The 26,211-nt window shown below is 50.6% G+C and overlaps 1 protein-coding gene across 1 annotated transcript; it reads right to left on the bottom strand.

Moving 5' to 3' along the window:
* Nucleotides 1–2,920: 2,920 nt before the first annotated feature.
* On the bottom strand, nt 2,921–25,379 carry GNB2 (G protein subunit beta 2). The gene is made up of 10 exons (XM_083707019.1): nt 25,150–25,379; nt 17,186–17,297; nt 16,679–16,717; nt 15,573–15,679; nt 14,463–14,526; nt 12,121–12,283; nt 7,874–7,940; nt 7,530–7,731; nt 5,826–6,042; nt 2,921–3,952 (listed from the first exon to the last, which is right to left on the bottom strand). The coding sequence occupies exons 2-10, from the start codon at nt 17,240–17,242 to the stop codon at nt 3,846–3,848; spliced, it is 1,023 nt and encodes a 340-aa protein (XP_083563145.1). The 5' UTR covers nt 17,243–17,297; nt 25,150–25,379; the 3' UTR covers nt 2,921–3,845.
* Between the last annotated feature and the right edge of the window lie 832 nt (nt 25,380–26,211).

Genomic DNA, 26,211 nt, shown 5'->3' on the forward strand with positions numbered 1-26,211 from the left:
TCAGAAGTATCGCTGCCTCCCCGGCTGCGGAGGCAGAGCTTAAACATCATGGCCCATAGCCATCAATAAGACAAATTTATGGAGGAACGCCTCTCTTCAAGCCATTCAAGTGGAAGGGAGTTCCATGGTTTAACACTGTGCTGCGTGAAGGTCTTTTTATTTGTCCTGAACTTTCCAACATCCAGCTTCATTCCATGTCTGGTGCTATGAAGGGTGGAAACCTTTTCCTCTTATAGAATCTTACAAGTTGGGAGGGACCCCACGGTTCATCTAGTCCAACCCCCCTTCAATGCAGGAGTCTCAGCTAAAGCATCCGTGACTGATGGCCATCCAACCTCTGTTTAAAAACCTCGAAGGCGAATCCACCACCTCTCGTGGGAGTCTGTTCCACTGCTGAACAGTTCTTACTGTCAGAAAGTTTTTCCGAATGTTCAATCCAGGCATAGGCAAAGTCAGCCCTCCAGCTGTTTTGGGACTACAACTCCCATCATCCCTAGCTAGCAGGGCCAGTGGTCAGGGATGATGGGAGTTCTAGTCCCAAAACATCTGGAGGGCCGACTTTGCCTCTGCCTGGTTTAGTCGGAATCTCCTTTCTTGCAACTGGAAGCCATGGGTTCAAGTCCTGCCCTCCAGAGCAGGAGAAAACAAGCCGGCTCCCTCTCCCATGTGGCAGCCCTTAAGATATCTGAATATGGCTTTTCATATCTCCTCTTTCCAGGCTAAACATCCCCAGTTCCTTCAACCGTTCCTCACAAGGCTTGGTTTTCAGACCCTTGGTTTCCAGATCTCTGCACACCTTCCAGCTTGTCAACATCCTTCTTAAACTGGGGCGCCCAGAACTGGACACGGGACTTCCAAGCGTCGCTCGAATAAGGCAAAATAGAATAGTACTACAACTTCCCTTGATCTGGACCCTAGACTTCTGTTGATGCAGCCTAGAATAGGTAAAGGGACCCCTGACCATTAGGTCCAGTCGTGACCGACTCTGGGGTTGCAGCGCTCATCTCGCTTTACTGGCCGAGGGAACCAGCGTACAGCTTCCGGGTCATGTGGCCAGCAGGACTAAGCTGCTTCTGGCGAGCCAGAGCAGCGCACAGAAATGGCATTGACCTTCCCGCCGGAGCGGTACCTATTGATCTACTTGCTCTGGTATGCTTTCGAACTGCTAGGTTGGCAGGAGCAGGGACCGAGCAACGGGAGCTCACCCCGTCACGGGGATTCTAATTGCCGACCTTCTGATCGGCAAGTCCTAGGCTCTGTGGTTTAACCCACAGGGCCACCCGCGTCCCGCAGCCTAGAATAGCATTAGCTTTTTTTTGCTGCTGCATCACACTATTGACTTGTGTTAAGCTTCCAGTTTACTAAGACCCCTGGATCCTTTCCCCATTTACAGTTAGCAAGCCGAATGTCCCACATCTTATATTTGTGCAGCTGGCTATTCCTGCCGAAGTGCAGAACCTGACATTTGCCCCTTCTGTGATTCATTTTGTCCGATTTGGCCCAGTTCTCCAGTCTTGTTAAATTCATTTTGAATCCCAAATATAACTTCAATGGCATTGGCTACCCCTCCCCATTTAGTGTCATCTGCCAATTTGATTCGCATCCCCTCAATTCCTTCATCCAAGTTGTTTATAAAGATGTTAAACAACAACAACAGAGTTCAGGACAGGACCTCACTTGTCACTTTTTTCCAGGATGACGAGGAAACATTCATGAGTACTCTTTGGGTTTGGTCAACCAGCTACAAATCCACCTAACAGTTACCTCTTTGCGCTCACATTTTACCAGCTTCCTCGCGAGGATATCATGGGGGACTTTGTCGAAAGCCTTACTGAAATCAATATAAACTACCGTATTTTTCGCCCCATAAGACGCACCCAGTTTTTAGAGGAGGAAAACAAGAAAAATATATTCTGAACAAAACAGTGGATGTAAGATTTTTGTGGTTCATGCTGTGGCCACAGACATGTGATCTGATGGTGAATTTTGGGTGACCCAGTGTAAAAATCCTGAGGATCCATGGGCTTTTACCTCCCCCCTCCCAGGCAGCCTCCTTTATCTCTAGTGTCCCTTATCTCTCTCCTGATCCCTTACTAATCAGCTGCTTCCTTTCAACACTCCCTTCCCTCTTGTTTGCCTTAGTGTCTTTTCCTTAGCTGGAGCAGTTTTTTGCTCCTCCCTTTCTTCTAATTTCTCTCCTTATTGCTTTGGTCTTCCTGTTTCCCCCCTTTGCAAGTTTGCTGTCTTTACCTCCCCCATCCCAGGCAGCCTCCTTTATCTCTAGCCTCCCTTATCTCTCTCCCCGATTGGCAAACGATCAGCGGCTTTGTTTCAACACCCACTTCCCTCTTTCAAAATAAAAAGCATGATCTGCTTTTTGCCCCTGTGCAATTTGGCTCCAGGGACCACACATCCGCTCCATTAGACGCACAGACATTTCCCCTTACTTTTTAGGAAGAAAAAAGTGCATCTTATGGAGCGAAAAATACGGTACGTCCACAGCATCCCCCGATCCACCAAGCTTGTAATTCCATCAATTTTTTTCTCCTTGCCATGCAGAATTCTGCGTCTTATCAGGTCGCCTCTTGTCGTTCCATCCCTTGACCATTCCAGTTTACTGTCCCCAAAATCTCCAATATACTTTTTATGGCCAGCTAACCAGCGCACTGTGCACAGTTACCCTATAGCTGTGGGTTTCGCCCTTGCTAAAATCCCACAAAAGTCTTTTCTGTGGCATGCCTGCACGACCCGTCTTGGAAGAAAGGGCAAGTGTGAAATCAAAGCACCTCCCCTCCACAACCCCCCCCCCCAAAAAAAACCTTCCAAGCTGGCCAACTTGCTCAACTTCCCCCCGCCCCCAAATCCCGCCCCCCCAAATTAATAAACAATGACAAATGACAAAACGCCAGACACATCGTGGTTGGTTTTTCTGTTGTTTACAGGTTTACACACGGACACCCCCCCCCCACGGCCGTGGCAAGGGCGGGGGTCCCCCAGCGCCGCCACGCTCCTCCTCTTTTTAATTTTTTTACAAAAACCAGCCACGGATTAGGAGGAAACAAGGCCACGACTGCGGCTGCCACGAATTTCTTGAAAGCACCACCAGGAAGGAGGAGGTTGAAAGACGGGGGGGGGGGGGAGGTTGGAAGTGAGGGGAATAGAGGACACGAAAGGTTGCCACACTGCAGATTTGGGCCTGCCTCGGATCGGGGCCTCCCCTGCTTGCGAGTAAAGGGGAGTATGCATCTCTTGGGCACGAGAGAGAGAGGAAGAGTTAGGAGTCTCTCTGCCTCTCCCCCTGCAAAAAGGTAAGCTCAGCTCCTGGTCCCTGGATGAAGGATGCTGCTGCTATGTCTGGAAACCGTTATGGGATGGTCTTGGCTTTCTTTCTCCCTCCCCCCCCCCATTTTACTTCTTGAGAGGAGGAGGGAAAGCTTGGACCCCTTCAACCCTAAGGATAAGCCCCCAACCCTTTCTTTAAACCGAACCCAAGTTCCCTATACTCTATAGGAGAGACAAACGCAGCCAAGACAGGGCCCCCCCCTCCAAAAAAATAAGTGTGTTACCACTAGAGAAATCAGCCTCTTCCTCCTCCTCCGTGCCGGAAATCTGGCTCGGTCGGGGCATCATTTTAAAATGAGAGCAGGGAAAAATAAAAAGGACGTCAAAAAGTTGGGGGGGGAGTTTTTGTGGGGTTCAAGGCCACAGGGCCCCCTTCAAGGCGGCAGGAGAGGAGGGGGAAGAGGCTGGATTAGTGGGGGGGGGAGGGGGGACGTCAAGGGCTTTCCCTCCTGCTTTTCTCCCTCCCCACACCGTACCCCCCCCCCAAGCCAGAGCAAGGGGGATCAGTTCCACACTTTTAAGAAGCTGTCCCAGGAGCCGGTGGCGATGGCCATCCCGTCGTCCGTCACGCCCAGGCAGCTGACGCGGTTGTCGTGGCCGGCGAGGACCCCTGAGGAAGAAAAGGGAGGAAGGAGGAATTGGTCGGGGCACCCAAAGGTCATCCAGCCCAGCCCCCGCCCCCCCCTGCAGGAACTGGCAGCTGAAGAACCCATGGCGGAGGGCCACCTCTGTTTAAAAACGCTCCGATGGAGGAGAGTGTCTGCTCCGTGCAAGGGGGCGGAATCGCAATGTTGGAAGGGACCTCTGAGGGTCATCTATCCCAACCCCCAGGGGTCGTGGCTGAAGCCTCAAGAGAAGAGGGAGGTGCACACACGCTGCCTAGCACATGCGCCTTGGGGTAAAAAGCTTGTGGGAACAGCCATTACGGCTCAAGTTCCACTCGCAGGAAACTCAGAAAACGTTTTTCGTTGGTGCTGTGGTGGAAGGTTGCTTGGCAGAATAATAATAGTAATTTATTATTTATTCCCCGCCCATCTGGCTGGGTCTCCCCAGCCACTCTGGGCGGCTTCCAACAAAATATTAAAATACAGTAATGCATCAAACATTAAAAGCTTCCCTAAAGAGGGCTGCCTTCAGATGTCTTCTAAAAGTTTGGTAGTTGTTCTCTTTGACGTCTGATGGGAGGGTGTTCCACAGGGCGGGCGCCACCACCGAGAAGGCCCTCTGCCTGGTTCCCTGTAGCTTTGCTTCTCGCAGGGAGGGAACCGCCAGAAGGCCCTCGGAGCTGGACCTCAGCGTCCTGGCTGGATGATGGGGGTGGAGACGCTCCTTCAGGGATACTGGGCCTTTGAGGCCGTTTAGGGCTTTCAAGGTCAGCACCAACACTTTGAATTGTGCTCGGAAATGTCCTGGGAGCCAATGTAGGTCTTTCAGGAGCCGTGGTATGTGGTTTCCCAGTCCCCGGTCTAGCTGCCGCATTCTGGATTAGTTGCAGTTTTCGAGTCACCTTCAAAGGTAGCCCCACATAGAGCGCATGGCAGTAGTTCAAGCGGGAGATAACCAGAGCATGCACCATTTTGGCAAGGCAGTCTGCAGGCAGGTAGGGTCTCATCCTGTGCACCAGATGGAGCTGGTAGACAGCTGCCCTGGACACAGAACTGACCTGCGCCTCCATGGACAGCGGTGAGTCCAGAATGACTTCTAGGCTGCGCACCTGGTCCTTCAGGGGCACAGTGACCCCATTCAGGACCAGGGAGTCCCCACACCTGCCCGCCCCTGTCCCCCCAAAACAGTACTTCTGTCTTGTCAGGATTCAACCTCAATCACCTCCCCTACTTTCCAGGGATGAAGAGTCAGGGTACAGCAGCCATTCTGGCCAGTTACCCATCGATTGCCTTCGCCTCCTCCATGAATTTGCCCAATCCTCTTTTAAAGCCATTCGAGTTTGTGGCCATCGCTGTGGCAGGGAGTTCCACAGTTCAACCACGCACTGCATGAAGAAGTCCCTTCCGTTGTACATCCCAAATTTTTACAACGCAGGTACTTCAAAGCAGCCAGTAGTGGGCAGTAATAATAATAATAATAATAATGATTTTATTATTTATACTCTGCCCATCTAACTAGATTGCCCCAGCCACTCTGGGTAAAGCTGGAAAGAGACTTTCTTTAAAAAACTGCCAGGATCCTGTTCTCAGATGCCCGTTACGGGAAATCCGTGAGCAGGATCCGAGCGCAAGATCAGCTCTCCAGCAACCAGGATTCTGAACGTTCCAGCTTGTCGATATCCGTCTTAAATTGGGGTGCCCAGAACCGGACGCAGTATTCCAGGTGTGGAGACTACTGTTGACTCGCCTAGAATAGCATTAGCCTTTTTTGCTGCTGCTGCTGCATCACACTTGTGATTTTGGGGGAGGGAAAGGAGTTTTTCCCACCGGGGATGGCAGCCAGCTTCTTCCAGAAAGGGACTTTGCGGCGCTACTCACCCGCCCGGTCGCCCTTCATGGAGTCCCAGATGTTGCAGTTGAAGTCGTCGTAGCCGGCCAGGAGGAGGCGCCCGCTCCGCGAAAAGGCCACGGAGGTGATGCCGCAGATGATGTTGTCGTGAGAGTACATCATGAGCTCCTGGTCGGCCCGCAGGTCAAAGAGGCGGCAGGTGGCGTCGTCCGAGCCGGTGGTGAAGGCGTTCCCGTTGGGGAAGAACTGCAGGGGGGGGGGAGAGAGAGGAAGGGGGCATCAGGAGGGGGGCAGGGATGGGAGAGGCCCCCATAGCTCGCTTCCCATGGCCCTCGGAGCCTCACTTCCTGTGGCCCCCAAAGCCTCGCTTCCCACGGCCCCCATAGCCTGATTCCCATGGCCCCCATAGCTCGCTTCCCCTGGGACTCAGAGCCTTGCTTCCCATGACCCCCGGATCCTCGCTTCCCGTGGCCCCCAGAGCCCGCTTCCCATGGCTCCCGAGCCTCGCTTACCACGGCCCCCGGAGCCTTGCTCCCCATGGCCCCCATAGCCTGCTTCTCATGGCCCCCAGAGCCTCGCTTCCCACATCCCTCATAACCTCGCTTCCCATGGCCCTCGGAGCCTCGCTTCCCGTGGCTCCCGAACCTCGCTTCCCACGGCCCCTGGAGCCCGCTTCCCACGGCCCACGGCTTCCCATGGCCCCCGGAGCCCCGCTTCCCATGGCCCCAGATCCTCCCTTCCCATGGCCCCCGGAGCCCCGTTTCCCATAGCCCCCATAGCCCGCTTCCCATGGCCCCCGGAGCCCCGCTTCCCATGGCCCCCGGATCCTCCCTTCCCATGGCCCCCGGAGCCCCACTTCCCATGGCCCCCATAGCCCGCTTCCCATGGCCCCTGGAGCCCGCTTCCCACGGCCCCTGGAGCCCGCTTCCCACGGCCCCTGGCTTCCCATGGCCCCCGGAGCCCCGCTTCCCATGGCCCCCGGATCCTCCCTTCCCATGGCCCCCGGAGCCCCGCTTCCCATGGCCCCCGGATCCTCCCTTCCCATGGCCCCCGGAGCCCCACTTCCCATGGCCCCCATAGCCCGCTTCCCATGGCCCCTGGAGCCCGCTTCCCACGGCCCCTGGAGCCCGCTTCCCACGGCCCCTGGAGCCCGCTTCCCACGGCCCCTGGCTTCCCATGGCCCCCGGAGCCCCGCTTCCCATGGCCCCCGGATCCTCCCTTCCCATGGCCCCCGGAGCCCCGCTTCCCATGGCCCCCATAGCCCGCTTCCCATGGCCCCTGGAGCCCGCTTCCCACGGCCCCTGGCTTCCCATGGCCCCCGGAGCCCCGCTTCCCATGGCCCCCGGATCCTCCCTTCCCATGGCCCCCGGAGCCCCCCTTCCCATGGCCTCAGGTCCCTTGGGCACCTCCTGCCATGGACTGCACCAACATTTGGTCATTAGAGGAACATTTTTAGAAACTAATGCCCCATATTTATTTCCTCATCCCTCCCTGTTCTGGGACATTATGCATGCGTAACATAATAATTAAAAATAAAATAAAAAGCCCCCTTGTCCGTAGACACACATTTAAAAGGCCACAGGTTGTTTAAACAGGCTGGTTTAAGGGGAATGTTTTCGCCTGGCAACTATAGATATGTAAGGAAGTTGCCAGAGCAGCACACGAATGGGGAGCCACCACCGAGAAGGCCCCGTCCTCATTCTGCCACCCTCCGCACCCGCCCCAGCACTCACGCAGACGGCGTTGATGTCGGACTCGTGCCCCGTGAAGGTCTGCCGGCACATGCTGTCCCGAATGTCCCACAGCTTGATGGAGGCATCGCAGGCGCCCGAGACAAAGGTCCGCATGTCGGGGGCCAGAGAGAGCGACATGACGTCCCCGCTGTGGCCCGTGAAGGCGGTGGTCTGCTGGCCCGTCTCAATGTCCCACAGGGCACTTTTTGGGGGGGAAGAGGAGGAGAAAACGCAGAAATCAGAGCGCTGTGGGGATTCGCAAGGGCCCCCCAAAGCTCATCCATCCCAACCCCCCTGGGGCGCCAGTCAGGTGGGACACCCTGCTGCCCTGGCACTCTACTCACCACGTTGTGTCTCCGGAGCTGGTGATGATCTGGTTGTCGTTGAGAAACCGGCAGCAGGAGAGGTAGCCTTGGGAAGAAAAGAACACAGCAGTTGCGGAGAAGGAAGCCTTGAAATCTTTGCAGAAGCTAGTTTGGGAACTGACACCACAGATGGTACAAGCACGTCTGGAGTGTGCTACATGTACAACCACTGTCTGTTTGACTGGCTGTGCAAAAAGCAGACGACAGTGAGCCTAAGTTCCTGTGAAGCAGAACTCAATGCTCTGTCATTTTCACTCATGGATTGTGAATGGTTGATGCAACTGTTTCAGGACATCAGAATTTCTGTGAAATGTCCTATACGAGTGTATCAAGACAATAGATCCTGTTTGGCTTTGCTGAACTCAGAGAGTTGCAAGCAAAGAACCAAGTATTTGCAGATTAAGCTTCATCATGCAAGAGAGTGTATTCAGAAAGGACTCATTCAGGTCATTCAGCCAACAGTGTGACGCGGCAGCTAAAAAAGCCAATGCAATTTTGGGCTGCATCCATAGGAGTATAGCATCTAGATCAAGGGAAGTAATAGTGCCACTGTATTCTGCTCTGGTCAGACCTCACCTGGAGTACTGTGTCCAGTTCTGGGCACCACAGTTCAAGAAGGACACTGACAAACTGGAACGTGTCCAGAGGAGGGCAACCCAAATGGTCAAAGGCCTGGAAACGATGCCTTATGAGGAACGGCTAAGGGAGCTGGGCATGTTTAGCCTGGAGAAGAGGAGGTTCAGGGGTGATATGATAGCCATGTTCAAATATATAAAAGGATGTCGCATAGAGGAGGGAGAAAGGTTGTTTTCTGCTGCTCCAGAGAAGCGGACACGGAGCAATGGTTCCAAACTACAAGAAAGAAGATTCCACCTAAACATTAGGAAGAACTTCCTGACAGTAAGAGCTGTTCGACAGGGGAATTTGCTGCCAAGGAGTGTGGTGGAGTCTCCTTCTTTGGAGGTCTTTAAGCAGAGGCTTGACAACCATATGTCAGGAGTGCTCTGATGGGGTTTCCTGCTTGGCAGGGGGTTGGACTCAATGGCCCTGGTGGTCTCTTCCAACTCTAGGATTCTATGATTCTAGGTGTCCTACATGGCAGGAAATGAAATTCCTGCTGATCTGTTGTCTAAGGTTGTTAACAGGGAACACCTTATGGTTTATGTACAGAGGTTGCAATTCGGTTGAACCACAGGTACTACAGGTTACACAGAAAGGGGGAGGATGTTAGGATATTTCCGTTCCACCTTAAAAGGGAGCAGGCTGTTGTGTCACAGGGTCTGCGTATTTCCTGTTCACAGGAAGTTTATATTTTGTCTATTGCTTTCGTTTCTCTGTGCCTGAGACATCGAAGCAGGCAGTCATGTTTTTCTTTGTTCTGATCAACGCTGAATAAAGTTGTAAATAATGCTCTCCTGAGTGCGCCTTTCGTTGCGCGAACTCTGCTGATAGAGCGTGCACGAGCCCTGGAACGTATCTGAGGTTCGTGTCGCTAATTGATTGATGCTGTTCCCACGGGAGACTGATGATCGTCCAGAATCGACGTGGAGGCATAATGGCCTTTGTCTCCCTGGCAGTATCTCAACAGCTGCACCCCTCTCTGGGCAAAATTTGGAGGGTGGCACCCCAGGGTGGGCAGATCCAGAGACGAATACGGGCCGAGCAACACCTGTTGTTTTCCCTTCTCTAAGCCCCTCTGCCCAACGCAAGTTTATTATTACTACCGTACTTTCCGGAGTATAAGACAACTGGGCATATAAGACGACCCCCCCCCAACTTTCCCAGTTAAAATATAGAGTTTGGGATAAGCCCGCCGTATAAGACTACCCCTCTTCCAACACACACCAAATAAAAATTAAAAAAACAAGTCTCCAGTCTGGCTCAGAAATCCACTCCACTTCCCAGTAGCCGGGGGCTTCTGGGGCCAATTTTCCAGCATATTTCTGCTTCATTTAGAGAGCTTGATGTCTTCCGATTTAATTTGCTGTCGTTTTATCCTTTGGTGAGGAGTTGCCGCAGGAGCTGCTGCTCTAGCCGGCGTATAAGACGACCCCCAACTTTTGAGAAGATTTTCCTGGCTTAAAAAGTAGTCTTATACGCCAGAAAATACAGTATTTATCTACTTAACTATTATTTATTATTAATTTACTTGTTGCATCTTTATATATCTTGCAGCTTTTTTCTCTCCCAACGCAGAGACGGTTCTCTCCCACTTGCTAGTTTTGGGCAGGAGATATAGACGTCTAATCAGTCTAAAAAACAGCTTCTATCCATGGGCTGTTAGGTTGCTGAAAGGAAAATAATATAGTGCGACTGACTATATTGGGGATGGTGTGGTTGTGCGACAAGCACACAAGAGTGCGATGAGACTGAGTGTTTGTGTGGCAGGGCGGAGAGGCCCGGTTAATTTCATTTCACGCAGGTTGTCCATGTAGAAAGACTGGGCCATTATAAAGAGATTTAGTGGTTCTTAATTGACCGGCGATGTGGTAGTGTTGTCTTGTATTATTTCTGCAAATTGATTTCCTCTAGAGTGAAAGATTGGACTGGGACAAACCTTATCATGTTGAGCTCGTATTTTGCACAATTTGTATGCGGTGTCTGTTTGATAATGTGTGGTTTGCTATGCCTAATAAAGGATTGATTCACTGGCAATAAAGTACTATTATTATTATTATTATTATTATTATTATTATTAGCCTTTTTTGCTAATAATAGCACGGGCCATAATTATTATTAATTATTATTATTATTATTAATCCAAACAACGTCCTTGCAAGGTAGGCTAGGCTGAGGCAGCGACCGGGCCCTTCAAGGTTGCACGCCCAGCGAGCTTTGCTCATGGCCAAGCGTGGGGCATTTGAACCCTTGGAAACCAGAGGCCGAAGGAACCCTCCGCAACAAAAGCAAGCGAGTTCGAAACGCGGTGAGGGGTGACTTAGCTGGGCTCCTGAGCCCCACAGGGAAAGAATGCAGCTGGTCAAGGGAGCCATGGACTCAAAATAATAATAATTTTTTCTTTATACCCCGTCCTTCCCGGTTCAGTAAACCGGGCTCAGGGCGGCTAACGACAAATTTAAAACAATAGATGCAACAAAAAAACCAGCATAAAATACAGTATAAAAACGTGACTAACAATAAATTCAGAATTTAGGGGGGAAATCCATCCAATAAACATCAGATGATCACCAGGGCTAGCCGGCTAAATTAGTCCTATTGGAAAACCTTTGCGTTAAGGGCACTTTCAATCCCAATTCTGCCTTCTGTGGTGTTAGCTACCCCTCCAAAATTGGGGTTGAAAGGTGGGGAGGGGTACAGGGAAAGCAAAATTAAATACAGTGGTACCTTGGTTCTCAAACGCTGAAAACCCCGAAGTAGGTATTTCGGTTTTCAAACATTTTTTGGAAGCCGAACGTCCAATGTGGCTGTCGGCTATTTTTTCCAGGGCGCCTGCACCAATTAGAAGCAGCTCCTTGGTTTCCCAACATTTCGGAAGTCAAACGGACTTCCGGAAAGGATTAAGTTTGTTTTTTGTGACTGTGAGGAACCCAGTTCAGCTACTGATCGATTGTGGAAATGAATAAAAGCCCCCGGTCCAAACAATGGCTACAATCAGTGCAGGTAAGAAAAATAACAATTTTAATTTTTAGCATCTACAACACTGCCTTATTTATTTTATAGTACAGTACCTTGATTATCGCTTTCATTTTATGGCTCAATGATCTCGTTTGATAGCAAAATTCATGATAAATTGCTGCGGTAGTGGCCCCCGCCCTGCGGAACGCCCTCCCTCCAGATGTCAAAAGAGGAAAAACAACTACCAGACTTTTAGAAGACATCTGAAGGCAGCCCTGTTTGGGGAAGCTTTTAATGTTTAATAGATTATTGTATTAAAAAAAGTAATGGATTATTGTATTTTAATATTCCATTGGAAGCTGCCTAGAGTGGCAGGGGAAACCCAGCCAGATGGGCGGGGTATAAATAAATTATTATTATTATTATTATTATTATTACATTAGGGGTTGTTTTTAAAAGTCTGGAACGGATTAATCCGTTTTGCATTACTTTCTATGGGAAAGCGCGCCTCGGTTTTGGAACGCTTTGGTTTTGGAACAGACTTCCGGAACGGATCAAGTTTCAGAGGCAAGGTACCAGTGTAACCAGTTTGGTTTTGCGAAGAAAGCGGGGGGGGGGGCAAGAGGGTGGGGTTTGGGGGAGCCCCTCACCTGTGTGCCCAGGGAGTTCCCGGCTGACCCGGACGTTCCCTTCCCGGGTCTTGAGGCTGTAGATGGAGCAGATGTTGTCCAGGCCACCACAGGCCACGTAGTTCCCCGATGGGGCGTAGGCACAAGTCATCACCCACGACGATCTCAGAGGGATGGCGTGGACCTGCAGGAGAAGGAAAAGGGGGTGCGTGAGATACAAAAAAACAGGGACCCCAACAGATCAGCAGACCTCTTCCTCCCTACAGGAGTACCTCGGGTTAAGGGACGTGGGTGGCGCTGTGGTCTAAACCACAGAGCCTAGGACTTGCCGATCAGAAGGTCGGTGGTTCGAATCCCCGCAATGACGGGGTGAGCTCCCGTTGCTCGGTCCCTGCTCCTGCCAACCTAGCAGTTCGAAAGCACGCCAGTGCAAGTAGATAAATAGATACTGCTCCGGCGGGAAGGGAAACGGTGTTTCCATGCGCTGCTCTGGTTCGCCAGAAGCGGCTTAGTCCTGCTGGCCACCTGACCCGAAAGCTGTACGCCGGCTCCCTCGGCCAGTAAAGCGAGATGAGCGCCGCAACCCCAGAGTCGGTCACGACTGGACCTAATGGTCAGGGGTCCCTTTACCTTTACCTCGGGTTAAGAACTTAATACGTTCCAGAGGTCCATTCTTAACCTGAAACTGTTCTTAACCTGATGCACCAATGCACCACTTTAGCTAATGGGGCCTCCCGCTGCTGCCACGCTGCTGGAGCGCGATTTCTGTTCTCATCCTGAAGCAAAGTTCTTAACCCGAGGTACTATTTCTGGGTTAGCAATCTGTAACCTGAAGTGTCTGTAACCTGAAGCATCTGTAACCCGAGGTACCACTGTACAGTATTTTTCCATGTATAAGACGCCCCCTATTTTTGGGGACTCCAATTAAAGACCTACACTGGCTCCCAGGACGTTTCCGATCACAATTCAGAGAATAATTGGGTGCCCTCTTCCCACCTTGGATCAAATCTATTCTTCCAGGTGCCATAAAAAAGCTGCAGAGATAGCGCAGGATAGTGCACACCCCAGAAATGATCTCTTTCAGCTCCTGCCTTCTGGAAGAAGGTACAGGGTTATAAAGACCAGGACTAGCCGCCTGAGAAACAGTTTCTATCCAAAGGCGATTTTTGGGTTTTAAACGCAATTTAGTCTCTGTGGGAGTATATTGTATTTAATTATGGGGTATCAGAGTTTTTAGGGATTTATGAATGTCTTATGTAGATTTTTCAATTTCATTGTTCTGTATGGGGCAATGACAATAAAGATATTGTATTGTAAAGATTGGTGCTGGCCTTTAAAGCCCTAAACTGCCTCGGCCCAGGAGCGTCTCCACCCGCATCGTTCTGCCTGGACACGGAGGTCCAGCTCTGAGGACCTTCTGGTGGTTTTCTCACTGCGAGAAGCAAAACTACAGGGAACCAGGCAGAGGGCCTTCTCGGTGGTGGCTCCCGCCCTGCAGAACGCCCTCCCACCAGATGTCAAAGAGAACTACCAGACTTTTAGAAGACATCTGAAGGCAGCCCTGTTTAGGGAAGCTTTTAATGTTTGATGTATTACAGTATTTTAATATTTTTTTGGAAGCCGCCCAGAGTGGCTGGGGAAGCCCAGCCAGATGGGCGGGGTATGTATGTATGTATGTATGTATGTATGAATGAATGAATGAATGAATGAATGAATAAATAAATAAATTATTATTATTATTATTATTATTATTATTATTATTATTATTATTATTAAAACTATAAGCTATACAGTGTTACCTCTGATTGCGGACGTGATCCGTTCCGGGGTGCCATTCGCACTCTGAAAAGTCCGTTACCAGAGCAGCACACTTGCGCATGTGCAAAGCGCGACAGAGCGCTTCTGCGCATGCGCGAAATGTGCAGAACGCTTCTGTGCGTGCGGCAAAACCCGCAAGTAAACATTTCCGGGTTTGCCATGTTCCTAACCCAAAAAACGCAGCGTTCGCAAGAAGAGGTATGACTGTATTAACAAATAAACCGATGCATTTTAAAACCGTCGGAAGAGAAAGAGAAATTTATGTTCCAAAAAGGCAGGACTCGGATGCAAACACCCCACTCACACACAAAAAGGGGCCCTGGATAAGTAGAGTCCTGGTGGGAAAAAAGCACCTAGAGATATGCAAAACGAAGGTGCAAGGAGAGCCCTCCCTGCGGAGAGTTTGCTGCAAGTGGGGAGCCATCACCAAAAAGGCCCCGCTCTCATATGGCCGCCCTCCAGGTGCTGAGAAGGGCCCTGGGTGATGCACAAAGGGTCCCCCGGGGTCAAATAACAGGGCCCACTGACAGCCACACAGGCCTTACCTTGTTTGTGGTGTAGCTGTCCCAAATGATCAGTTTGCCGTCTTGGGAGGCACTAACCAACAGCCTGCAGCGGTGGAGAGAGGAAAAATGGAGGAGGTCTGAGAGCCAGATAGAGGGTTTCCGAGTCACTCGGGGACAAGAGGAGACCCAAAGCCCTTTCCTCTTCTGCACGCCCATCCCTACCGCTCCGAACAACAAAAGAATTGGGACCAAGACCACTGGCATCCATTGAGCTCAGTGTTGTCCACACGGGCCGGCAGCTGCAGCTGCCCAGGCGAGTGGGGTCTCACCCAGCCCTGCCAATAGATGCTACAGGAATTCAAACCTGGCTCCTTTTGCATTGCAGGGGGTGGGACTCAGGGCGGATTTGATTTAAATCAAACTGATTTAAATCCCGATAAAAATCGCTAGTCAGTAAGACTTGATTTAAATCATTTTTTTCTACAGAAAGACATTCCTGCTGGTATAATCTTAATATTTACAACCAGATGGAGGTTTCATTTTTGGAATAAAAAAAATTCAGAGTAGTTTTTACAGTTACATCAAAAATTGCTGATTTGGTTATACTATTAGAAATACACAGATAATAAAATTATTGTTAGGTTTAGTAAGTTAACTGTTTATATTTGGGCAACTTTTCTGCTGTACTTCACTGGAAAGAGAGAAAAATAATCATTTCCTTAGTAACAATTAAAATGATCTATTTAACTAAAACAACAATATTATAGCATATGTATCCATGTTCGTTAACTGATGCGGTTAAACAATTAAAAAACAAAACAAGACTGAGTTTTAGCATATGTAAAAAACTTTTAAAAATCCTTATTTCCTGATGAACAGCCTTTGGACTATAATGCAAATTAAATAGAAAACTACATTTAGAAAGACTTTTTCTCTCCAAAAGCATTTTATTTAAAAAATCCAATTGAAATAAAAATAAGTAAATACGATTTAAATTTTAAAAATCCAATTAAAACTTTAAAAATCCAATTTAAATATTAAAAAACACATTGTTTTTTATCCACCCTGGTTGGACTAGATGGCCTTGGGGGGTCCCGTCAAATCCCACAATTCCAAGGGGCAGCCGCTGCCGCCGCCCTTTGCTCTGACCTGGAGTCTGTCCCCCAGTGCATGGCGTAGATCTTCGCCAGGTGACCCCGTAATGTGCGCCTCGTCCGCATCTGGATCCGGCCCACCGGATCGAGGCCAGCTGTGATCTGGGGGTGGGGAGAAAAAGAGAAGGGGGGGGGTGTCAAAAGACAAAAGGCCCCCCAGAGAGGAGGAACGCCACTCCGCAACACACACAACCTCCAGAGACCCTCGCCTGCTTCTTCCAACATCTCAAAGTGGGGGAGGAATTAATAATAATAATAATTTTTTAAAATTTATTTAATAAATTTAGATTATTTATTTATACCCCGCCCTTCCCGGTTCAGGGTGCCTAACAACAAATTTAAAACACTTAATTGATGCAGCAAAAAACAGCATAAAATACAGTATTAAAATGGGAATAACAATAAATTCAGAATTCAAAAATCAATTTAGGGAGGAAATCCATCCAATAAATATTAGATGATCCCCAGGGTTAGCTGGCTAAATTGGTCCTATTTGGGCCAGCGAGGAGACCAGGGAAGAATTAGCTGGAGGATCGCATAAAAATCTTCATAAAAAGGGAAGGAGGAAAAATAAAAGATCAGACTGAACTCAAATTAAAGGCCAGGCGGAATAGCTCTGTCTTACAGGCCCTGCGGAAGGAGGTTAAATCCTGCAGGGCCCTGGTCTCCTGGGACAGAGCATTCCACCAGGTCGGAGCCACCACTGAGAAGGCCCTGGTCCTGGGGGAGGATAGTCTGACTTCTTTAGGGCCTCTAAACTATGATTATGCATGGACCTGAAGGTCCTCTGTGGGGCAGACCAGGAGAGGCCATCCCATAGATACGAGGGTCCCCTAAGCCACAAAGGGCTTTAAAGGTCAAGACCAGCACCTTGAACCCAACCCTGTACTCCACCAGGAGCCAGTGCAGCTTGAAAAGCACTGGGTGAATCTGCTCCCATGGCAGGGACCCCGTGAGGAGCCTCGCTGCAGCATTCTGCACCCGCTGGAGTTTCTGGGACAGCTTCAAGGGCAGCCCCGCGTAGAGCGAATTACAGTAGTCAAGCCTGGAGATGACCGTCGCATGGGGCAAAATATATTCGAGAGGTTTCTTTCGCCTCACCTGGGTCAGCGTGGAGTCCCCACATGCTTTCCTGGCGTCCTGCGGGAAGGGAAAGGGAGAAGAGTGCAGGGGTGAGTGCAATTATTATTATTATTATTATTATTATTATTATTATTATTATTATTATTATTATTTATACCCTGTCCATCTGGCTGAGTTTCCCCAGATGAAAAAGTATGAAAAACAATAAAGTGTTAAATATTAAAAACTTCCCTGAACAGGGCTGCCTTCAGGTGTCTTTTAAAGATAGGATAGCTACTTTTTTCCTTCACATCTGAAGGGAGGGCGTTCCACAGGGCGGGCGCCACCACCGAGAAGGCCCTCTGCCTGGTTCCCTGTAACCTTACTTCTCGCAATGAGGGAACCGCCAGAAGGCCCTCGGAGCTGGACCTCAGTGTCTCAACCCGTAAAGTCTCCAGCCCCAGAAAAAAAAAAAGAGAAATGTTGAGCCCGGCACCCCAATGAGGGCTAGAAACTTGGCTGGCGCTGCCAACTGCAGCCACTCACCCTGATCTGGTTGCGCAGCTGTTCCGCCTCCTGCCTCAACTGCTCCAGTTCGCTCATGGTGGAGTTGGGCGCGGGGGGCCTGGCCAGCAGCCCCTCTCAGCCGGCCGCAATCCTGTTTGTCGGGGGGTGGAGGGCAGAAGAAGAGGTGGTTGCATTAATTTGTTTGTTTGTTGCCAAGCAAGAGCAGGGGGTTGAGATGGATGAGCTCTGGGGTTCCCCTCCCGACTCTGACTTCTTCAGTCCTGGGTCGCCTTCTCCTCCCAGGCCGAAGTGAAGGGTCAGACCAGGCGTCTCGGCTCATGGGGTCAAAACTAAGAACCCCCACCCCTGTCCCCGGGGGAAACTGCGACTCCCCCCCTCCAGGTGACCGTTGGGGTTACCAAAGCCTGACGGAGAACGCTTTCTGCTTGCAAAACTGCTTTGTATGGTCTTCCCTGCGTGAGCAATAGCTGTACCCATTTTACAGATGGAGGCAGGGGAAAGTAGAGGCCCGGAATAGTCAACGCTTTGACCGATGAGCTACACTGCTGGGGGGCAGGTGCTTGTTTTCAAATGGGGCTGCGTCAGCTTGGCAATGGGACTTGCAACACCCTAGACCAGGGGTCAGCAAACTTTTTCAGCAGGGGGCCAGTCCACTATCCCTCAGACCTTATGGGGGGCCAGACTATCTATCTGTCTGTCTGTCTGTCTGTCATCTATCTATCATCTATCTATCTATCTATCTATCTATCTATCTATCTAGCATCTATCTATCTAAATAATTTTTATAAATTTTAACATAAGTTATAAAATATACCACAAAACTTATCACTTATACAATCTTTTTAGACTTCCATCAGCCCTTCTGATGATCCACCATTTTAACCACTTCTTATGCATTTCTTAACTTTATATTGCCTTTACATCTCTTAACAAATCTTCCTCCCCCCTTGTCCATTTTTACAATACTTCCAATAATACAAACATCGTCTGATCTTCACAAATACTTTTCAAATAGTCCGTAAATTTACTCCAGTCTTCCGTGAATTTCTGGTCCCGCTGGTTTCGAATCCTTCCTGTTAGTTTATCTAGTTCTGCATAGTCCATTAACTTCATCCTCAGACTATATTTGAAGGGGGAAAATGAACAAATTCCTACGCCCCACAAATAACCCAGAGATGCATTTTAAGTAAAAGCACACATTCTACTCATGTAAAAACACACTGATTCCTGGACCGTCCGCAGGCCGGATTGAGAAGGCAATTGGGCCGGATCCGGCCCCCGGGCCTTAGGTTGCCTACCCGTGCCCTATACAGCTTCAGGGGGGGTGGCAAAGGTCTTCGAAAATATCGCCGCGATGCACCCAAGCGATCCTGCGCTTAGCGAGAGAGGGCCTCGCTGCAGGTAAGCCTGTCATGAGCAAGTGCGCTCTGTACAGTTTTTAGGAGCCTTTGGAACTGCCTGCCACTGCAGGGCTACTAACCAAGAGGTCCTGGGTTCTGCCTCTGTGGCTGGAGGCAGTAAAATGTTCCAGGGTTCCAGTTGCTGAAAACTCAGAAATGTTATTATTAGGGGACCCTAGTAGTAGTAGTAGTAGTAATAATAATAATAATAATAATAATAATAATAATAATTTATCTGGGTTTCCCCAGCCACTGCAGGACTATGCAGAATTAGACAAAGTGACAGGAAGGATTTGAAACCTGCAGGACCAGAGATTCTTAAGAGGTCTGGAGTAAATATGTGAATTACTTGAAAAACAATTGTAATAAACAGATTACGCTAGCAGAACTGCAAGAAGTTCTCCAAGGAGGATTACGCGAAACATTGCAAGAAAAATCACGAAGAGAATATTACCGTATTTTTTGCTCTATAAGGCTCACTTTTTCCCTCCTAAAAAGTAAGGGGAAATGTGTGTGCGTCTTATGGAGCGAATGCAGGCTGCGCAGCTATCCCAGAAGCCAGAACAGCAAGAGGGATTTCTGCTTTCACTGCGCATAGATCCCTCTTGCTGTTCTGGCTTCTGAGATTCAGAATATTTTTTTTCTTGTTTTCCTCCTCCAAAAACTAGGTGCGTCTTGTGGTCTGGTACGTCTTATAGAGCGAGAAATACGGTAGTTAAGGATAATTAAGAGAAATTAAGAAATGCGGATTGAGTGATGAAAGAATGGAAAGTCTTGAGAGGTAGTTGAATATTGTATAAGATAAAAATGTACATTAAATAACTGCTGGAAACATTTTGTAAAAATTAGATATTTTATGGATTTAGCAGAAATGTTATAAGAAGTTAAATATCTATAAGTATTTTAGTTTTAATGGGAAATAAAGTTAAAAAATATGTTATTTATAATATGATAGAAAACAGAGAAAGATGGAAAGGATTTGCTGAAACAATTAGTAGAAGTGGGATACGAAAAGGGAGGTGAGAGGAGGTCGAGGAAACAAGGGAATGAAGGATTGAGTATGGAAAAGGAGGGATGTTTTTAAATTGTTTTTGTTTTGCTTTATTTAGGTTTAGTTTAATGTGTTTAGGTTGTGTTTTGTATTGTTTATATATTGTACTGTATTGTTTTTCTTTTTCTTTCTCTTCTCTTTTTTTTGTTTTGTCTTCTTTTCTTTTTCTTCTCCTTTTTTGTAATTGTAATTGTAATTGTATTACTTTTTTGTAAAAGTAATAAATACCATTTTTTAAAAAAAGAAATATTTTTAAAAAACTAATAAAAATGTATATTAAAAAGAAGAAGAAGCCATTGCAAGGGGGCCTGCTAACTTTCCCCCCACTCTTGCCCTCCGCCCAATATTTGCTTTGAAGGCTAGAGAGCCCCCCCCAAAAAAATAATGCAAGGTGGGGGGCAAAACAGAGGTGGCTTTGCTCCCCCCCGAAAAAAATAAACCAAAAATGGTGCGCAGGGAGGAGGTCTCTCTCCCCAAATAAAAGAGAGAGGGTCCCGTGTCGTCGCCATGGCAACCGGACCCCCACCGCCACCTCTGAAGATGCCAAGAGCAGCATCTTTAAACTCCAGCTGGTGGTTGCCGTGGCGATGGGATGTGGAGGGGGGGGGGGAAAGCCCAGAGACGGTGATGGATTTGTGGGGCGGAGATGGAAGGAGCCGCCAGCCAGCCCAGCTCCCAAATAAATAAATGGGGGGCCGGCTCCGAGGTGCCCCCACGGTGTGGCACAGAGAGATGTGGGGCGATGATGGTTTTCCACACCAGGGCAGAAATCCGCGGCTTATACGCTTTAATCTCCAATCTCATTTGCTTCGTTAGAGAAAGTGCATTAGGCAAAATAAACAAACAGCCCAGCCGAGCCAAATCTCCCGGCAAGTGTAAACGAGATTACAGAGGGATTACGGAGGGAGGATGAGTTCAACGCAGCCTGGAAAACTACGTTTCGCCCTGCACAGGGTGGTACGTTACTGGGCAGCGGCGTTTCGTGGGTTAAAGGCAGAGGGGAAGCAGGACTCCTGGGTCCCTCGGATCAGGAGGAAGGGACTTGGGAACATCCCGGGCGCTGAGCCAAGCCACGGCACCCGGGAGGGCGCGATCAAAAGCCCTCTCTCAGCGCTTTGCAGCACAAAGCCAGGCGCCCGGTCGGGGTCCGGCGAGGACACCTGATTTTCGGACCCCCTGTTGAGGGTGGATCAGGAGAAGGCGGATGCGCAGGGCTCTGATCGCCCCGGCAGAAGCTTGTAAGGAGCGCTGCTCAGCAAGAACAACACATCGCTTCCAACCTGTTTTGATTTTTCTATTAAAAAAACCGGGCGCCGCTCCAGACATCTCGTACTACAACTCCCACCAGCCCTGACTGCATGAGGCCAACGGCCCCTCTAGCCCAACATCTCACAGCGGCTGACCAGATACCGGAAATGGGAAATCTGCCCCCCAGCAGGATCCGAGTGGGAGAGCATCACTCTCGCTGGGGAGTCGCAGGTAGACTGCCCCTGGGGGTGGAGGTTTTGCTGTTGCAACAGACTCTCCAAAGGCCCACCTAGTCTGCTCGCATCCTGTTATCGGAGCGGCTAGGCAAACGCCCCAAAGGGAGGCCCATAAACAGGACTCGAACTCAAGACCGCAGTTTTCAGAAGCCTTACTGCCTCCGAATGCAAAGGCAGAGAACAGCCGTCCTGGCTAGAAGCTGCCAACAGCCCTCTCCGCAAATGTGAATTTCTCCAATCCTGCAGCAGGGACTTCCACAGATTCGCCAGGTGATGACGACAACAACTTCTTGGCTTGCAAACCGAAACAATGCCTTATCCATGAGTTAAAGGTAAAGGTAAAGGGACCCCTGACCATTAGGTCCAGTTGTGGCCGACTCTGGGGTTGCGGCGCTCATCTCGCTTTATTGGCCGAGGGAGCCGGCGTACAGCTTCCGGGTCATGTGGCCAGCAGGACTGAGCCGCTTCTGGCGAACCAGAGCAGCGCACGGAAACGCTGTTTACCTTCCCGCCAGAGCGGTACCTCTTTATCTACTTGCACTGGTGTGCTTTCGAACTGCTAGGTTGGCAGGAGCAGGGACCGAGCAACGGGGATTCGAACTGCCAACCTTCCAATCGGCAAGTCCCAGGCTCTGTGGTTTAACCCACAGCGCCACCCGCATCCCTTTTATCCGTGAGTTAGGCGTTCCCAATTGTGGGGCGGCGTTGCCCTTCCTTATCGCCCGTTATGATTTATTTAATTCCCGCCCTCTTAAGGTCCCCAGGTTGGGTTACAGAGTTAAAGTACAACATTGGAAACAGTTCGCCGGAAGTTGTGCAATGAGGCTCTCTGGGGAGGGAGTATCACAGCTCAGGGGCCACCACTGAGAAGGCCCTGTCCTCTCTCCCTAATTTCTGAAGGGGGGAAAAGGAACTACGGAGAGGACTCCCTCCGCTGATCTCAGCACCCAAGAGGGTCTGTAGGGAAGGAGGTGGCCTCCGATAGGGCTTTGTTCGAACCCCCTGGATCAGGCCCAGAAACAAACAGGCAGCTGTTTTAGAACTGGGGGCGTTACACGAGATCTTAAAAGGGAAACCCGGCCAGGAATCCGGCTGCCGCATTTTGGACCAGCCGACCTTTCGGAGTCTGTCTTCAAGGGTGGCCCCATGTTGAGCGCTTTGCAGTAGTCCAGCCTGGAAGTTATCAGCGCATGCCAGCCGAAAGAGCATCGCCAAAGGGCAATGAATCCACATTCAGCGACCCCGAAAAGGTGTGTTTGCTTCACTCCGCACACACAATCAGGCCGATCCGGGATATACAGACACGGGGTTGGACTAGATGACCCTCGCGGGTCCCTTTACAGCTCTACGGTTCTCAGCTTCGCTCACAATCGCGCAACGGAAGAGGGCAAGCCGGCCAATTCAGTGGTCTCCACTAAGTGCCCTTTGTTATTTGAGATCGGCACTTAATTTGCACAAATTCCAGACGCCAGAAAAAGCAACAAGGAGAGAGGAATGCCGGGAGCATCCTCCTGAAATATTTCAAGATCCGCGGAGGGGCGGAAACCGGCAAATCTGCCCTCCAGGACCCTCTGCCGCCTTTAAAAGCTTTCCTCTGGGTCTTGAGGTCTAGGAACTTGCAAAGGAAAATAAAAGGGGGTTTCTTCTTGGTCTTCGAAGAGCTGCAATTTTCAGGACAAGTTTACATGGACCCTCCAGCCCCAAAGCGCGTCTCTTGGAGATATCAATATCGATACCGGTTATATATAGTTTTTCCCGATGCCCTTGGGTGTCCCACTCTGATACACCCACATGAAGGGCGTCCGAGGGAAAAGGCGCCTGGAAAAACCACCCCGCAGTTTCCTCACCCCAAAAGGCACATCAAAATCATCAGCTGAGCAAGCTAAACCTTTCCTGGGTGCATCATTTAAAGGCAGGATTCCTGGGTTGCCCCCTCAACTCGGAGAGCGAGGGGTATTGGAAGAGGTGAGGGGCTGGGAACCAGGATGCCCGAGTTCCATGTAAAATTGTGTAATAATATCTGGGGAAGAAGAGGAGAAGCAGCGTAAAACTGTAGGGTTGGGGACCCCCAGCGGTCATCCATCCCAACCCGCTGCTGCGATCACAGCTAAGGATTCCCTGCCAGGCCTCTGTTTCACAACCTCCAATGAAGGACACTCCACCGCCTTGCAAAGTTCAAAATTAAGAGGGGGGGTGTGTGTCTTAATTTTCTACAAAGCCTCAAGTGGGGGTTTTTTTTGAGGGGAGGGGTGGGGTCCGGGCATCCCGCCGTCTCCTGACACTTATTCCCACCCCTCTCTCTTGCAACACCATCCCCTGCCGCCACCAAAACAGCAGTGGTACTCTACTTTCTCTTCTTCAGATCTGTAAAATGGGCACAGCGAGAAACCACACAACGTTTTTTTGTTTTGCTAGCGGGAGGTATTAAAATGTAAACACAGCAAAATATAAATACTAATGGAGGGGATAACATGGGTGTTGACTGTGCCAGATCAGACCTCAGCAAGCCCCCAAAGGGCCCCCCACCCTTAATTTTTATTTATTGTGTTGCTATCCCCCCTTTCCCTCAAGGCGGCATGTAGTCCCCTCCTCATTTAACCCCCACAACAACCCTGGAAGGTAGGCTGGACTGAGAGAGGTCAGACAGGGAGCTTAGAAGCCGAGTGGGAAGATTCGAACTCTGGTCTCTCCGTTCCTAGTCCCGACACTCTAACCACTAGGCCCCACTGTTTCTGTGGGGAAGAGGTGAGGCTGTCCGCCAACTCCAGGCGTCCACACAGCCCCACTGTCAAGGGAAGAGGGCGGGCCTTGCTGGGCCTATTTAGCGGTAATTAAAGGTCCCCAGATAAGTTCATTAAGCGGAGAGGGCCTTGGGGAAGCCGCCAGCTGCACCGAGAGGAGCTCTCAGGCGAGGGACCCAGGAGTCCGAGGGACCCAAGAGTCCTGTCTCCGCCTGGCAGCAAGCCTGCCCCATACCCAACAGAAACCCAGTTCCTCTTCCGAAGAACCCAGGCGTCCGGGGCCCCACCAAATATCCGGCTCAGATCCTTTTAATGCACACACACAAACACACCTGCTATATCCAAAGAACCCAGGTGTCCTGGCCCCCATCTCCCCATGGATTCTCTCTCTCTCTAGGCCCCCCATCTTTCCAGGGAACCCAGGCGTCCTGCGCCCCCCAAAAAAAATTTCCCCTCCGCTTTTCACTCTGTCTAGGCCCCACATCCTCTGTGGAGAACCCAGGAGTCCGGCGGGGGACACATCTCTGCTGGCTACCCTATAGATTTTTTTTTGGGGGGGGGAGAAGAATAGAGAGAACAGACCCCCCCCCCAAAAAAGTGTGGTCTACACAGCAAGGTTGGATCCTGTCTCTTGCTGGGGAAATGCATTAATCCCGGACTTCCTCCATTTGGAAGACCCTGTTGCAAAGTGTGGGGGGGGGGAGAGAAAGAGGCCTAAAAATGGGGCGATTGGGGGGGGCTGTTTGACTAGGAAGGCTCCTTGGGCGATGGGGACGTCTTTTAAAGGGCACATTTTTGGCAGGGGGGCAGAAAAGTGGGGGGGGGAGGGAAAAAAACCACCAAGTGGGGGGAGAGGGGGGGCTACTGCTGCAGAGGGGGGGAGGTTGCTATGGGGCGTGGGAAAAAAGGGCAGGAGGTAGCCAGGATGGGATTCCTGGGGGGGGGGCGGTTGCTAAGGAAGGGGGGGGAGAGAAAAAAAAGGATCTTGGGGTGGGGGGAGAGACATGGGGGGGGGCAAAGAGCTTGCAATAAACCAAGAGGGGGAGTGAAGGGCTTTGGGAGGGCTGCTCTTTGCAAAGGAGGGGGCGTTGCTATGGGGCAGCTGGGGAGGGGGGGTTGCATGTGCAATGGAGGGGGGCCGTTGCTATGGGGCAAGGAGCCTTCAAGGGGGGGGGGGAGAGAGATTAAAAACCAACAGGCAGGAATTGTTAGGGGGGGGAGAGGGAGGGAGGCTGGCTATGGGGCGGAAGAAAAAGGAAACCCCCCCATCTTCACCCGCCCCCCTTTCCACCCTGGCCCCACATACCTGCTGCTGCAGCAGCCCCGCCGCCGCCTTGCTGGGGGGGGCAAGGGGGGAGGAGGAGGGGTGGGGGTAGGGACTCGTTTCCGCTGCTGCTGCTGCTGCTGCTGCTCCTCCAGCGGCGGAAGGATCGCGCTGTGGCGGTGCCTGTTTTCGCCTCTTCCGAGGCAGGCGCAGCGGCGGCTTCAGCTTCAGCGGAGGAGGCTTCGGCCGGGACTCGTTCCCCGAGCGCGCGGAGCGATCCCGCCCCACCCAGCCCCGGTGATGCGGCCGCCGCGCCCAGAGCCGGACGCGAGCGAGGGAGATACCAAGGGGCGCCCACTCGAGGAGGGGGGTGCTGGGAGGGGGAAATGAAGAGTGGGGGCAGGGGTGACCCAACCGAAGTGGGGTTCAGAAGAATAAGAGACAGAATAAGAAAGGGGAGTGAATATGGACCTTTCCTTTCTATGAAAGTTTCTTTTTTAAAAAAGAGTGGGACGTACCAAGTGGGGTCGCCTGGGAGAGGCCAGTGTTGGGAGAGGGGGGTATCCGGGAAAGACCAAGTGACTTTTTCTGGGGGGGAGGCAAAAACTCCACCCTGGTTTTTTTGCTTTGTTTTTTAAGTAAAGGGGGATTTCTTGTTTAAGGACATTTTTTTTTCTGGTGGGGAGGGTATGTTCCCTCCCAGCCCAGGGGGGGGGGGGATGAGTGAGGATTGGGTTATACCAAGTTTTTGGAAGGTGCTCCCCCCCTCCATGCCTTTAACAAAATTTATTATTAATTGCAGAGAGGAAATGCTAATTTCAGTCTTAGCCATCAACTTCTGTCAAGGGGGGGGGGAGGAGGAGGGAGTTTGGTGGCAGGGGTGAGTCATTTCTTTAGGGAAGCAGCACCACCCAAAATGGGAGGTGGAGATGGTACAGTCCAGAGCCAATCACACTCACTAACCTTTGCACAATTGTGTTGCACAAGCGCTCTTGCTCTCTCCCCCCCCCCCAGCTCCTTCCTCCTGCTCTAAATAACTCTGGTCACTGCCAGCGCCTTCCCCTTGCACAAAAAAGCAGACAAGCAGGCATTTTTTCCCCTTTA

The sequence above is a fragment of the Podarcis gaigeae genome (genome assembly GCF_964106915.1).
Source record: "Podarcis gaigeae genome assembly, chromosome: 13".
NCBI lineage: Eukaryota > Metazoa > Chordata > Lepidosauria > Squamata > Lacertidae > Podarcis > Podarcis gaigeae.

Excerpts from the sequence above, each read along its gene's own strand:
- GNB2 (XM_083707019.1), bottom strand. The coding sequence starts at position 17,242 with ATGAGCGAACTGGAGCAGTTGAGGCAGGAGGCGGAACAGCTGCGCAAC. Across the intron at positions 7,941-12,120 it reads GGAACTCCCTGGGCACACAG|GCTACCTCTCCTGCTGCCGG; the intron begins GTGAGGGGCTCC and ends TTTCTTCCCAAG. Across the intron at positions 6,043-7,529 it reads CCGACATCAACGCCGTCTGC|TTCTTCCCCAACGGGAACGC; the intron begins GTGAGTGCTGGG and ends CCCCCCCTGCAG.